This window comes from Cajanus cajan, chromosome 5 (genome assembly GCF_000230855.2).
Source record: "Cajanus cajan strain Asha chromosome 5, NIPB_CcT2T_4, whole genome shotgun sequence".
Lineage (NCBI taxonomy): Eukaryota > Viridiplantae > Streptophyta > Magnoliopsida > Fabales > Fabaceae > Cajanus > Cajanus cajan.
In genome coordinates, this window is record NC_138521.1 from 59,505,915 (window position 1) to 59,521,166 (window position 15,252).

General features: G+C 30.5%; 1 protein-coding gene across 14 annotated transcripts; it reads left to right on the forward strand.

The window, feature by feature from the left end:
• Positions 1-501: 501 nt before the first annotated feature.
• On the forward strand, positions 502-14,293 carry LOC109807797 (uncharacterized). 14 transcript variants are annotated; one of them, XR_014434165.1, is made up of 14 exons: positions 510-757; positions 1,017-1,134; positions 2,164-2,294; positions 2,473-2,630; positions 3,959-4,014; positions 5,730-7,266; positions 7,471-7,581; positions 8,435-8,522; positions 9,071-9,198; positions 9,924-10,010; positions 11,273-11,348; positions 12,607-12,725; positions 12,909-13,065; positions 13,893-14,293. XR_014434165.1 is itself a non-coding variant. In XM_083075501.1 (14 exons), exons 6-7 carry the CDS (start codon positions 6,419-6,421, stop codon positions 7,196-7,198), a joined length of 366 nt encoding a protein of 121 aa, XP_082931627.1. In that variant the 5' UTR covers positions 510-757; positions 1,017-1,134; positions 2,164-2,294; positions 2,473-2,630; positions 3,959-4,014; positions 5,730-6,418; the 3' UTR covers positions 7,199-7,266; positions 7,471-8,522; positions 9,071-9,198; positions 9,924-10,010; positions 11,273-11,348; positions 12,607-12,725; positions 12,909-13,065; positions 13,893-14,293. The 14 variants fall into 14 exon arrangements, 5 of the variants coding, with proteins under 5 accessions (XP_082931627.1, XP_082931628.1, XP_082931626.1 ...); XM_083075501.1 differs by having other exon boundaries at positions 5,730-6,721; positions 7,136-7,266; positions 7,471-8,522; XM_083075502.1 differs by lacking the exon at positions 7,471-7,581 and having other exon boundaries at positions 5,730-6,721; positions 7,136-7,266.
• Positions 14,294-15,252: the final 959 nt, after the last annotated feature.

Here is a 15,252-nt window from a genome sequence, read left to right on the forward strand (position 1 = left end):
AGAAAGAGAGACGTTCCTTTGAGTTTGAGAGAAAGAGAGACCGAGGAGAAAAAGAATGAGATGTGTGAGAGATGTGCGTCAAAAAGAAAAATGAGAAAGAGCCGTTGCAATTTTTTGATTATTATAATTTTTTATTGTAATTTTTTTTATTGTAATTTTTATTATTGTAATTTTATTATTGTAATTTTTTAATTGTAATTTTTATTATTGTAATTTTTGATATTTTTTTATTATTGTAATTTTTTTAATTATATAATTTGTTTTGTTAATTATTTATATTTATATATTATTTATAATAATTAATTTTATAAAATTATCATAAAATGTAGTGTGAGGTGTCAAAAAGTGTAGTATGAGTTGTAAAAAAGTAGGAGTGCTTATAAGTAATTTCCATTAGAACAAAAATTATAAAAATATAGTATGAATTGCTTATGAATGACTTGACATAATGAGACCTATTTAAAGTGATTAAAAGTTACTTATAAACAACTCCTACCGTAGATGTTCTTAGACCCTATAGAGGTTAGAGAAATTTAACCGCATATTCAAAAGAAAGAAACAGAGTGACAGGGGGAGAGAAAGAAAGAGAGTGAGATAACGATCCGAAACCGCACTCCGATCCAAAACCCTCTTCGAAATCGCACTTCGATCCGAAACCCTCTTCGAAACCGCACTTCGATCCGAAACCTTAACCTAAGTTAACGTGCCTCGATGGAGCTTCGTTCTTGTTGATCCCTTTCCAATCCCATAGTTTCTGGTAGGCATAATCTTTTCGATTTTCTCTTTTACTTTCTTTTTCCTAATTTCAGAACTTCTTTATTTTCTTTACTCTCTAGTTTGGACGCAGGCCTTTTCATGAACCATTTTTTTTCTTAATTTCATTTTGCTTGTTTGTTACTTGAATCTATTTTGGTTGTGTTATTTTTCTTTTTGTGTTTATGCGAAACGCGATTTCGATATTTTTGATCGGTTGAAGTTTTGAAAACAAGAAGACTGAGGCGCTGTGTCAATTTCAGGGATATTGATTATCACATTGCTCTTCATGTTGCCGCGTGTGAGGGATTCACTGAGGTCGTTGAGTTTTTGCTCCAGAAAGTTGCCGAAGTTGACGCCAAGGATCGATGGGGAAGCACGGTAATAACTACACTTTTTTTTTTAAATTTTTGATTTGGTTTAGTACCGTAAGTGATTGTGAATTTGGGATTTGATGTTTGGCTATTGGCATGGTTTGGTTGTGTTGTTAATTATGGTTTCGTGTGACAAAAGCCAATAACATTGCCATAGATTTTGTTTAAGGAAGGTCTAAGGCTTGGCTTCAGCCTTCAGGTCGTTGTATCTTGATTTACTATTGTTTGACTAGTCAAAATGACAAATGCTTTATCCTTTTGAGTGTATTTGTTCTGTGGATTGTAATGCTCAAATAAATGGTTGTAGATTAAGTTAGAGGCATTCTGTACACATAATTGTGTTTCACTTTGCATGGGGTGGTTGACTAATTGTCTAGGCTTGAGTTTCTTTTAAGGGTACGCTTGAGTAAACTTTTCCATAATCACTTCTAAGGAAAAAAAAAAGGAAGTAAAATTGAAATAAACTTTACCATAAGTTAAAATCAGCCTTATACATAAGTTAAAAATAAGATTTTGGTGAAAGCAAATAAAAGAAAACTTCTACAAATTAGTTTATACATAAGCTAATTATAGCTTTTGGAAAAATTTATTTCATTTTATCTTCCTATTTTTTTCTCTCCTAGAAATGTTTTGGGAGAAGATTATCCAAATAGGCCTAAAGTTAGCTTCTCCTCTTATCAAAAGGACTTTGATCTTACATTTGGTTACACTAGTGTTTATTTGGCAGGGTGTTTCCATATCTGAATTTCAAAAGCAAATACTTCTATTGCATGTTGTCTTTGCGCTTGCATGGTTGATAAAAATTGTGACGTGAGTAAATGTCAAGGGGATATAAGTGAAGTAAAAGATTGAAAATGTGATTGATCTTGTGGTGTAAATTGCACTAGGTATCTTTCTGCTTGATGTGTTGGACTATTAATTGTAATTGTCCTTATCCTTAGTTTAATTCCTAATGAAGTGATAAGAAGCTTCTGCTTAAATTTTTCTGTAGTCTTGTCTTCAAACTCCTCATTTTCCTCTTCTTTGTATTCTGTAGTGACTGTTCCATGGTCTTTTGTACGGGCTAGGGATGATGTTGTTGTTGAAGATGAAACTAATGGCGAGTTTCTATTGTATCTTCATATTTGGATATAGTTTATGATCCTAATTCAGGTTCTGACTTTGAAGGTAAGTTGTTTGACTCTCTGATTTTAAACTCTGAATATTTTAATTTCATTGCATGTCTAGTAGTTTGAGTTTTTCTTGTCACGAGATTTCTTGGTCACATTCCTCTCTCAAGTTTTCCTTTATTTTTTTTCTACATAATTCTTGATATATAGATCATAGGGTTTGATTCTTTTATTAGATACTAGGTAAAATGAACATTGTTGCATGGGCTAGCAAAGAAGAGGAGGATAAGGATGCATCTACTTCCTTGAAAACAAAAGCAGAAGCACCTAAGAGTGTCATTGAAGTACGTGCAGTAGCATGAGAGGAAGCTGAGAAGGCTAAGTATATGGCCAGGTCAGTTCATACTGATTATTGATGTTAACATTATCTGTAACTTCTGTTGCTTTAGAGATGTAAATCCATTAACATGCCCAATTATTCATAATTAAATTAAATTTCATCAAGTAAAGGGTGCTGCCAAATAAAGCTTGCATGAGGGGCCTGTGACATCTCATCTCAAAGATATAAAACTATTACAGTGCATTCGCTTGATAGCTGAAGCTTTCAAGAGCACTGGACTTTATCAATTGTCTATTTATTTTTGCTACAAACAGACCCATGAATATTTGTCAAAAGAATCTGGACCTACCATTTTCTTTAGGTGTTTAATTAATATTTCTACTACATTTCTTCTGTAAGTAGCATTTTGTAAAGCTTTTTAATGTTTGCGGATTCCCCTGGTTTCTTGATAATAAGCTACTTGGATTTTTATGTTTTGTTTGATTCTTTTATTAGATATTACTTTTGAGTTTTGATTAATATTTTTTTTCTTTTATCTTTTTTGTACAGAATAAATAGATAATGGTTGCAATTATTTTTCTCTTAAAGTCCAAATGATTTTTCAGTTTCATTTTTTTTTCATTTAGGGTTTAGATGGATATTAATTTTTTAAATAACTCCTATAATTCCAGTCAAAGACAAAAAATTTGGTTGAGTGTCTGTTAATCAACTCAATCTAGTAGTCCTTAGTAAAGATTGAAACACACTTTGTAATCCTATACTTTCTTGGAAAACTTAAGCTCAACAATTTGTTCTAAGTTTGCCAATTGCATGTTATTCATTTAGTCCGCCTTTTAGAAAATAGCTTAGCAGTAAGCATGAGGAATACTTTCCAATCTTTAACATTATCTGTTCCACTAATTGCTCCAAAGCCAAAGCTAAAGAGGAGAGGGCTATGTAGGGTTAGCTTGTTATTTTCATGAGATGTTGCACGCATGATAATTATAAACTAGCAAAAATGTCCTCTTCTTTAAAGACAATCTTTGTTAATAGTTATGTTTAGTTGTTTATAAGTAGGTTCACTTTCACTAAATAATGTTTCAGTTTACTATTGTACTATAAATAATTGTTAATTATTTTTCACAATGTTCCTACTTTTTTGTTCGTTTCATTTTTCCTTTTATTTTGGAACACAATGTACTAAGTGTGTGATCTCTTAACACCTTCAATTTCTCAATTCCAAAAGCATGGTAGTTATGATTATAGATTGATAGCATGAAATGGTTTCAGTTAAATTGTTGAGAAACTTTGCTAAGGCATATTATTTAATGCATTAGTAAGTTTCTTGCATTTAGGAAATATTATTTGTTATTTATTATTTATATTATGTTATACATTTGTAGGAAGAATTTGTAGGGGAGGCTGAGTTGATCAAAAGTAAGGGCTCAGGAGTTGAAGGGTAAAGAGATGAGCTATTTATTTATGAATTTGTATACTATTATACCATGGGCTTATGTTTCTTTCTTTCTTTCCTTCCTTTGATTATTCCTATTGTTTCTATTTTCTTTTTATTTTAAAACACTCATAGAAGTTGAGTTTTAAAAGGGGAGAGAAATTGATTTTTTTTGTCCAAAGGAAAAGGTGGAGGTTGTTAGCTTCCATCAAGAGGAAGTTAGCAATGTAATATGTGTGTGTATGTGATAGAAAAAATGTTATAATTAGTGAAGTATCCTTCCAAACACATAATAGCAAAATGATGGAAAAAATAGGAAAGCTAAGAATGCAGTTAGGCTACCCATGAACGATCATGGGTATAAAGCCATCAGAGGTTTAAAATGCAATCTTATTTGAAAATGGATTTAACATCAGTATAGCACTCTCAAAGATGCATTTGTTGAAACTCTAACCAAGGTATACAGAATATAAGGCATTTTTCTTTTCATTAAAGCAAATATAACAAACCATCAGGAACTGCTGCAAGGTAGAAGATTGTTCCAATGGAACGTAATCTCGACAGTTGAGATAAACCAGTACGAAATAACCTAGGGTTGTTCTTTCTTATCTATTCGTTTGCACTTTTAAAGTTAAGTTATTACTTTGTCGTGTCAAAAAATGTGAGCATTTGATTAACACTATTCAACCTTTCCTTTTAGTGTCTTTATTTTCTTCACACTCTTCCTTTTTACTTGTTTAGTTTACCTTATTGTATATTATATTATATTGTTGTATAATCTGTTGTAAAAACAAGTTTACTAAAAAACTTTTTTTTAAGAAGAATACTCAGTTTAAATATCAAGAAGTTTATCTTCCAAAGAACAACTTTTCATAAAGAACTATTTTTCAAAGTATAAAATTATTTAACCCCTTTCTTTTAGCTTAACATTTACTTTAACTCACTCTTACAATTACAATTGTAATTGTCCATGTTTTTTTAGATTTTTAATGACTCATTTTTATTTATTTTTTATTTATAAGATTGTTATTTTTTTTTTATGAGAAAAAAGGTTTCATAATTTTTAGATTTTCAATATTTTATCTTTTCAAATAATTATAAAATGCATGATAAAGTAAGAATTATTCAATTCATAAAGATACTGTTAAATAAAATGTAAAATATTTAAAATATAATGAAAATATTAGCATGGACAACCGTGGATATTATTTTTCTCTCTTTACAATCTTATATATATATATATATATATATATATATATTTATTTATTTATTATATAAAAAATAGGAAGTATCACTAGTGTAACATATTATCTCTCGTTATTTTAAAAACAAAAATACCACGCGTGTTTGTATAATAATGTGGATCGAATTTTAAATGTATATTTTTTAGTATCCAAGGAACCTGTTTTTTGTGTTAATAAACTTATCCATTATTCAAAGATTATAAAAATAATGCAAAAATAATTTTATTTAATATTTAAACAATATTCAAATAATTTGAATTATGTATAATATTGTGGATTGAATTTTAAATATATATTTTTGAGTATCCAAGATAAATATCCAAACAAGTTTTTTGTGTTAATAAACTCATTCATTATTCAAAAATTATAAAAATAATGCAAAAATAATTTTATTTAAATAATATTCAAATAATTTGAATTAATATTAATAGGGAATTATTCATTTAATGATATTTATGCTCTTCTTCTTTCACCCAGATTTTGTGAAATCAATTCCCCCCGATCGTTGCGTTATGGCCCACCAGCCAAAGAGGGGTGCAACCCCTCCGCCGCGGAGATTGAGTTGATGAACTCGTGGCTGATCTTATTCTCATATGGTGTGGACGGTGATATTGGTGGTGAGAACCGATCCCATGTGGTATGTCAACTTCACGAAATTAGAGGAACCCTTGTATTTCTTGGAGTCTTTGAAGGCGTAATCGGTGGTGTTCATTTTGTTGTTCTGCGGTAGCCACGGCTGCCATGCGGAGGCCGGAGCCGCGACGAGGAGGAGGAGGAGGGTGACTGAGATGCGCGCCGTACTGGGTGGCGATGATGGCACATTTTTTGGGGGGTTTAGGGTTTAGTAGTTGGGGTTAGTGAGGTGAGTATGAAACGTGATGTTTCAGTGGGCGAAGGTTCTTTAGAGAACCGGTTGCATCACCACCGGCGGCTTGCCCTTTGCGATTTTATCAAGGATTGACTATTCTTTTTGTGGTTATTTAAATTGTTTTTGCTTTGTAAAATCACACTTTGTAATTTGATCAAGGATCACTACTAACTATAGCTTTGGAAATGGGTGTCTATTTTTTGACCCTGCACTTTCTATATTTGGAAATGGTGGTAACTTTGTCATTATTCAAGACGCTTTTGATAGGTACAAAGGGATCTTGTTTAAGCATGGTGACATGTTCTATTTTCTCAACCCTGGACCTTCTCTCTCTGTTAATGGTGCTGCCTCTACCATTGTTCGAGATGCTTTTGATAAATACAAAGGGATCTTGTTCAAGCATGGTGACAGGTTCAATTTTCTCAACCCTACACTTTCTCTCTCTAGAAATGGTGTTGCCTCTGCCATTGTTCGAGATCCTTTTGATAGATACAAAGGGATCTTGTTTAAGCACGGTGACAGGTTCGGTTTTCTCCGAACACTTAGGCCTGCCTATGATGTTTCCCAAATGAACATCATTGTTCTTTCCGATATTGAAGAGGTGTGCCTTTTTAAATTATTTTTTGATTTCCCTTTTATGGCTTTTGATCAAGATTTTCAGAATGATAGTGATTCTGTTGTTGAAGTTCTTGTTCTTTTACATAATAAATCTGGTCCTTGTTAGAGGTATGATGATGTCTTTTTGTATACTCATTCTCTTCCTTGATTGGTTTTCTATTGACAAATTTTGTACATCAACATTGTAGAAATAAGGGCTTTTCCAGATTAAGTCAGTAGCGAGTCTCACCATCTCTTCTTGCCTTCCTTTTAGTTTCCTCTTATATTGTTAAGGCTTCTTTTGATGTGAAAAGATATATTATTATGATTCCAGGTGTATATGCTTCGATTACAAACATAATAATTATTGATCTTGGTGTTCATAAATTTGAGTTTGTTTTTAATGGATTTCTTGCAGGTCCAATTTGACACCATGGATTTATCTGACAATGAGATTGTCAAATTGGAAAATGTGCCATGATCTTAACCGGTTGGGTACAAAGCTCATTAGTAACAATAGGATTACTAGAATTAATCTCAACATTGGAGGTCTGGTTTGAACTTTGAAATGCACATCCTCTTTCCATTAGTGATGTCTTTCCTTCTAGTTGTAAGCTACACAACGTGGTTATCTAGATTATTGTTGCATTTGTATTGTAGAATTTTTGCCAAAACTAGACACTAGTTCTCACAAACAACAGAATTGTAAACTTGGTAGAAATTGATCCTTTAGCATCCCTTTCAAAGCTGCAGTTACTTGGTCTGTCAGACAACAATATTACAAAGAAAGCAAATTGCAGGCTTTATGTTATTAACAAGCTGAAATCCCTCCGGGTTTTGGATTTCAAGTAATTGAAATATAAGGTAATGTTTTATTTTTCACCATGTAGATTTTATTGGCTTGTTGTTTGCAATATGAAAGATAGGATGTTCCGGTAATGTTTCCGTTCAATTAGAAAACAGAACTACCCCTGGCTTGCTCTGAACACCAAGTCCAAGTGCGGAAATTTTACTACATATAGATGTAGATTATAAAACAGATTAGAAAACAATTGTTTGTTACTTGTCCCATGAATTTGTACATTGTCTCTGAAGTGATATAGATTTTCTGTTTCTGTACACATAAAAGAAGAAAAATTCTCTTATCTATTTTTTCTAACTGGACTGCCTCTGCCACCTAAATGTTTATATAACTTAAAAATTACCATCTTTATATTGATTTGGGTCTATTGTCACCCCTGTTGTTGATGCGGTGGTGTTTTTTGTAGCTATAAGCAAGTCTTGGCAACTGCAAATTAACATGAAACCAAATTGCCACAAATAGAAATAGATTCCATAAATTATATGTACCATGTATATTGTGCTTTCTAAGAATACCATTGACTGCAGAGAATCCTCATCCTTAGTGATCCTAGTTCCCTAAATTAGTTAAAACATAACGCATTAGTTAAAATTAAGGGTTAAGATTCAAACTTCTTACGATTCAAAATTCTTTCAAAATTAACGCATTAGTTCCCTAAATTAGTCATTATTTGTCTTTGTATTCTCAAACTTTTTTAAAACCTCAGGCAGATTCATATCAACTGATTGGTGACATTTCCCAAATGAACATCACTGTTCATTCCGACAGTGAAGAGCTGAGCCTTTTTCAATTATTTTTTGATTTCCCTTTTCTGGGTATTGATCAAGATTTTTAGATTGGGAACTTGTGTTGCAGTTTCAACTTGGAGTGGATGAAAGAAAGCTACAATCTGCCTGTTTCAAGACCCCGGGTGCATTTTGGTAACGGGCAAGTCTCAATTGAGGTGTGGTTTGTTTTGAATTTTATGGTGTATTTGTGGGCACTTTTATATGACTATTTGGTATTGCATTTGAATATTGAATGAGATTATGTTGTTGTGTACTTCAACTATGAAGTACATATATGATTTTATTAAGAAGAATAGAGTGGTTAATTAAGTATATATCCTTAATACATTAATGAATGAGCATGGTAGTATATGCGATGTAGAAGCAAAAGCAAATCTTAAGTAGCAGGGTTACTTTTATAGTTTCCAAAAATTGAATTATTTTTTGTAGGTACTGGTTTTGGGGTATTTTGGGCCAGATCTATGTTATTTAAATCCTCAGTGTTAGTTTGCTCTTAGGTGCTAAAATATAAAACTTAGGTGCTAATGAGTTGCAAAATTTAATGTTCTTGCACTCCTTTTAGTTTGCTCTTATATTGTTATGCTTTTTTTCATGTGAAGATATATTATTATGATTCCATGTTTATATGCTTTGATTACAAACATAATTATTATTCACCTTAGTGTTCATAAAATTGAGTTTCTTTTTAATGGATTTCTTGCAGGACCAATTTGACACCATAGATTTATGCCGCAATGAGATTGTCAAACTGGAAAACGTGCCATATCTTAACCGGTTGGTTACAAAGCTCACGTGTAACTATGATTTCTAGAATTAATCCCAACATTGGAGGTATGGTTTGATGTGGTTCTCTAGATTCTTGTGCATTTGTATTGTAGAAATTTCGGAAAATTACACACTAGTTCTCACAAAAAACAGAATTGTAAACTTGCTAGAAATTGATGTCTCATTTAATTGTTATGTTTTCTATTATAAAAAGCATTGTTATAACAGGCATTGAAGTTTGGCTAGCTTCATGAAGATTTATAAAGATTGAATGATGAGGATGTAGATCGTGATGATAAAGTTCAAGTTAATTGTGAATCTAGTAATACACGACTAGAAAAATATCATTGTGTTTCAATGGAACATGTATTTATTAACTATGCTTTTATTTTATATGTTTGTGCCAGGTTTAGGGTTTGGGTTTTGGGGCGTAGGGCTTATGGTTTGTTAAATAAAAATAAATTCTTATTATTAATTATTTTAGGGCTTGGGGCTTGGAGTTTAGGGTTTTTAGGGTTTAGGGTTTAGGGCATGGGGCATGGGGCACGGGGCATGGTTTGTGGTTTGTGGGGTTCAAGGTTAGGGGTTAGGGGTTTAGGGTTTAGGGTTTAGGGTTTAGGGATTACCTACCAAATACACTTGATTGCATAAATTGCACAGCCTCTTTGATGTTAAGAATTAGTTGTATCTGGTTCTTATGGTACCCGTGTCAAACATACATAATTATTTGTCAGCTTAAATGGAAATTCAGTTCTTGAATGCATATGATTCATTTGTGTTGATGATTTCAGGTCCAATTTAATACCGGACTCCTATATCAACAAACCAAATTCAAATTCAACCTTCTCGAAGAAGAGAGTGAGCATTATGCAAAGCTGGTATAATCATAGTTTATTATTTCTTATATTATTGAATGTAGTAGAAAATAGTCTCCCACTAAATAGTGTTTATTTATGTTAATTATTAAGTTTATTTATGTTATTTGGCATAATCACTAAGTAAATTTGGATTCAAATAGAGAATAATATAACTTTTCCAACAACTGAAATAAGTTAAACAATTAAGGTGAATGAATTACATACAAAGGTTTGACCAATTGTATGCACTAGATCTGTTTCTAATGCCATTCATTACCATATTTCCCTCTTAATTTTTTTTATCAATATTATTTCTTAGATATTAATAGCCATCTGCTAGCTTTTTCTTCTTTTGTCTTTTATGTGTGTTTAATTTTACACACTCCTTGCTCCTATTAGGATGAGAATTGAACTAGAAACTTTTACTTCTCTAATGCGTTGTTTGGTTTAAAGGATAAGAATTTAGTCCCCTCCCTTCTAAAATTTTGAACCAAACAATAATTGAGAGAGCTATGAAGGGAAATGAAGATGGAACACATGAAGGGTGAGGCTAATCCAGCCCTGGGTTAATTTAAATCTTGTAGTCTATTTATGCTGAATACTTGTATTATAATTATATTGTTTCAGCATTTATGAAACTTGTGATGTGAAAAGGATGATCATCAGAATATATAGTATGAAATTGAAATAGTTTGTGGTCGGGAATAGAAATCCGAAAATGATTGCAAGAAATGTATATTTGTTGAAGCATGTATTTGACAAGCTAAGCCAATGATGATGGGTGTATGGTTGAAGTTATAAGGTTTAAGGTTGTGGGTGAAGTATTTTTTGACTTTTGAGTGTTATCCTGTTTGATAGGGGTAAATCATTGTTATATATATTATATATTATGTTATGCTTAGAAGAGGAGTTACTAGGCTGCAGGTGTATGAAAGCCAAAGGAGGAATAAGGGGTAGAATTTGTTAAGAGAGAAATTTGTGAATAATAGCAACCAGGCTAGTTGGTATACTTGGAGTGAATAAAAGAATGGAATTCTAGTATAAGACCAAAATGGAAGGAAGAGGTAAGATAAAGTGATGGAGCTAGAGGAGGAAAGATAAAGGCTCTGCATATTTGCTGCATCTATGTGCATTTGTTTTTTGTTCTACAGTTGTTTTTTTAGGCGGTTTACCTTTGTTGTAAGGAGCAAACTCCAAATTTTCTCTTCACATATTATAAGTTTATACTTCATATTTATTATTTTACTTAATATTCATGCATATTTTCCTATTGGTTGTGGCAGCTGTTGGCTTGAAGTGAAAAAGGCGTGAGATCCCACCTGATATCTCACAAGATTACACTATTTTTAGTTGTCCTAGGTACGTGCCAAATTCCAAAATGATTTTCTTGCCATCTCTAAATTTAACTTGAAGGTAGTAGTATCTATCCATTCAGGGGAATGGAGCATACACAATTTTTTGTTAAAATTATTTATAAATCATACTGAATTGCATTGCTCATCTGTTTTGTTTTAATTTTCTCTGTTTTTTTTTTCTTCTGCTTTTTAGAATGCTGAAGATGTATTGCCTCTATGCTAATCTTGTAATGTTTCTACCATGCTAATCTTGGGCATTTCTTATGCTTAAAAGTTAGCAATTCTATCAATAAATTCATTTTATTAATAGTTTTTATTTATTTATTTATTTTCATCAATTAGAGTTTAATTATTTATTTTAAATGTCAATCATTTATAATATTTTTATATTTTTATTACAAATATTTTATATATCTTAAAAATATGAATTAAAACTGATATAATAAAAATTTAATGAAATTAGCAGATAAAATATTATCCATTACTTAACATCCTGATATAGAAAAAATATATTATCCACCAAAAGCAACAAAAGAAAGAAAAAAAATAAAAAAAAAGACAAATACTATCCACTTAAAATATAAAAAATATTATTTAAACTAATAAATTTAAGATGAAATTGATAATTAATTTTCATTAATAATTATTAAATTATTTTAATCTAATTATTTTTTTTATACATAAGCTAATTATAGCTTTTGGAAAAATTTATTTCATTTTATCTTCCTATTTTTTTCTCTCCTAGAAATGTTTTTGGAGAAGATTATCCAAATAGGCCTTAAGTTAGCTTCTCCTCTTATCATAAGGACTTTGATCTTACATTTGGTTACACTAGCGTTTATTTGGCAGGGTGTTTCCATATCTGAATTTCAAAAGCAAATACTTATATTGCATGTTGTCTTCACGCTTGCCTGGTTAATAAAAACTGTATGACGTGAGTAAATGTCAATAGGATATAAGTGAAGTAAAAAATTGAAAATGTGATTAATCTTGTGGTGTAAATTGTACTAGGTTTCTTTCTGCTTGATGTGTTGGACTATTAATTGTAATTGTCCTTATCCTTAGTTTAATTCCTAATGAAGTGATAAGAAGTTTCTGCTTAAATTGTTCTGTAGTCTTGTCTTCAAACTCCTCATTTTCCTCTTCTTTGTATTCTGTAGTGATTGTTCCATTGTCTTCTATACGGGCTACTTTTTTTTTTTTTTATTTATTTATTTTTACCAAAAAGGCATTAACATTTTATTGTGTGAATTGGAAAGCAGGGAAGGAGGAGCAGCCTAGGGATGATGCTGTTGTTGAAGATGAAACTAATGGCGGGTTTCTATTGTATCTTCATATTTGGATATAGTTTATGATCCTGATTCAGGTTCTGACTTTGAAGGTAAATTGTTTGACTCTCTGATTTTAAACTCTGAATATCTTAATTTCATTGCACGTCTAGTAGTTTGAGTTTTTCTTGTCACGAGATTTCACGGTCACATTCCTGTCTCAAGTTTTCCTTTATTTTATTTTTTTCTACATAATTCTTGATATACAGATCCACATGGTTTGATTCTTTTATTAGATACTAGGTAAAATGAACATTGTTGCATGGGTAGCAAAGAAGAGGAGGATAAGGATGCATCCACTTCCTTGTAAACAAAAGCAGAACCACCTAAGAGTGTCATTGAAGCACGTGCAGTAGCATGGGAGGAAGTTGAGAAGGCCAAGTATATGGCCAGGTCTGTTCATACTGATTATTGATGTTAACATTATCTGTAACTTCTGTTGCTTTAGAGATGTAAATCCATTAACATGCCCAATTATTCATAATTAAATTAAATTTCATCAAATAAAGGGTTCTGCCCAAATAAAACTTGCATGAGGGGCCTGTGACATCTCATCTCAAAGATATAAAACTATTACAGTGCATTCACTTAATAGCTGAAGCTTTCAAGAGCACTGGACTTCATCAATTAGACCCATGAATATTTGTCAAAAGAATCTGGACCTACCATTTTCTTTAGGTGTTTAATCCTGTAAAAAGTAATATTGCTACTACATTTCTTCTGTAAGTAGCATTTTGTAAAGCTTTTTCATGTTTGCGGATTCCCCTCGTTTCCTGATAATAAGCTACCTGGATTTCGGTAAATCATTGTTATATATATATATATATTATGTTATGCTTAGAAGAGGAGTGGGCTTACTAGGCTGCAGGTGTATGAAAGCCAAAGGAGGAATAAGGGGGTAGAATTTGTTAAGAGAGAAATGTGTGAATAATAACAACCAGGCTAGTTGGTATACTTGGAGTGAATAAAAGAATGGAATTCTAGTATAAGACCAAAATGGAAAGAAGAGGTAAGATAAAGTGATGGAACTAGAGGAGGAAACATAAAGGTTCTGCATATTTGCTGCATCTAAGTGCATTTGTTTTTTGTTCTACAGTTGTTTTTTTAGGCAGTTTACCTTTATTGTAAGGAGCAAACTCCAAATTTTCTCTTCACATATTATAAGTTTATACTTCATATTTATTATTTTTCTTAAATATTCATGCATATTTTCCTATTAGTTGTGGCAGCTGTTGGCTTGAAGCGAAAAAGGCTTGAGATCCCACCTGATGTCTCACAAGATTACACTATTTTTAGTTGTCCTAGGTACGTGCCAAATTCCATAATGATTTTCTTGCCATCTCTAAATTTAACTTGAACGTAGTAGTATCTATCTATTAAGGGGAATTGGAGCATACACAATTTTTTGTTAAAATTATTTATAAATCATACTGAATTGCATTGCTCATCTGTTTTGTTTTAATTTTCTCAATTTTTTTTCTTCTTGTTTTTTATTATGCTGAAGATGTATTGCCTCTATGCTAATCTTGTAATGTTTCTACCATGCTAATCATGGGCATTTCTTATGCTTAAAACCTAGCAATTCTATCAATAAATTCATTTTATTAATAGTTTTTATTTATTTATTTTCATCAATTAGAGCTTAATTATTTATTTTAAATGTCAATCATTTATTAATCTTTTTATTTTTTTATTACAAATATTTTATATATCTTAAAAATATTAATTAAAACTGATATAATAAAAATTTAATGAAATTAGCCGATAAAATATTATCCATTACTTAACATCCCTAAATTATTTGAAGATATAGAAAAATATATTATCCACCAAAAACAACAAAAGAAAGAAAATAATTATAAAAAATTAACAAATACTATCCACTTAAAATATAAAAATATTATTTAAACTAATAAATTTAAGATGAAATTGATAATTAATTTTCATTAATAATTAAATTATTTTAATCTAATTATTTTCATTATTTTTATATATATTGATTTTTTTTATTTTGATAATTTTTTTATACATTTGTTTTTTAATTTGTATTTAGTAACCATTTATTTTATACTATTGTAAAACTATAATAATTATTACTAATTACTATAATATTTTAATCCAATTTTTTCCTTTATCCACCAAAAAGAATTAAATAAAAATAATAAATAAATAATAAAAGTGAAAAATTAATTTACACTATTGAAATTAAAAAAGTTTAAGCAAAAACAGAGAAAAATTGTATTATCAAATTGATTTCTCTACTATTTAATTGCCACGTTTTAGTTAGTATTATTCTGTTGTAATTTTTTTAATAAGTTTCTTATATTTTTCGATGTAGCAGAAAATAGTTTCCCACTAAATAATGTATTTTTTGTGTGTTAATTGTCAAGTTTATTTGTGTCACTTACAATAATTACTAAGTAAATTTGGATTGAAATAGAAAATAATATAACTTTTCCAACAAATGAATGAATAAGTTAAACAATTAAGGTGAATGAATTATATTCAAAGGTTTAACTAATTAATAACAAATTAGATTTATGAAAAAATTTAAAGGAATTCAATTATTAAAATATTTGT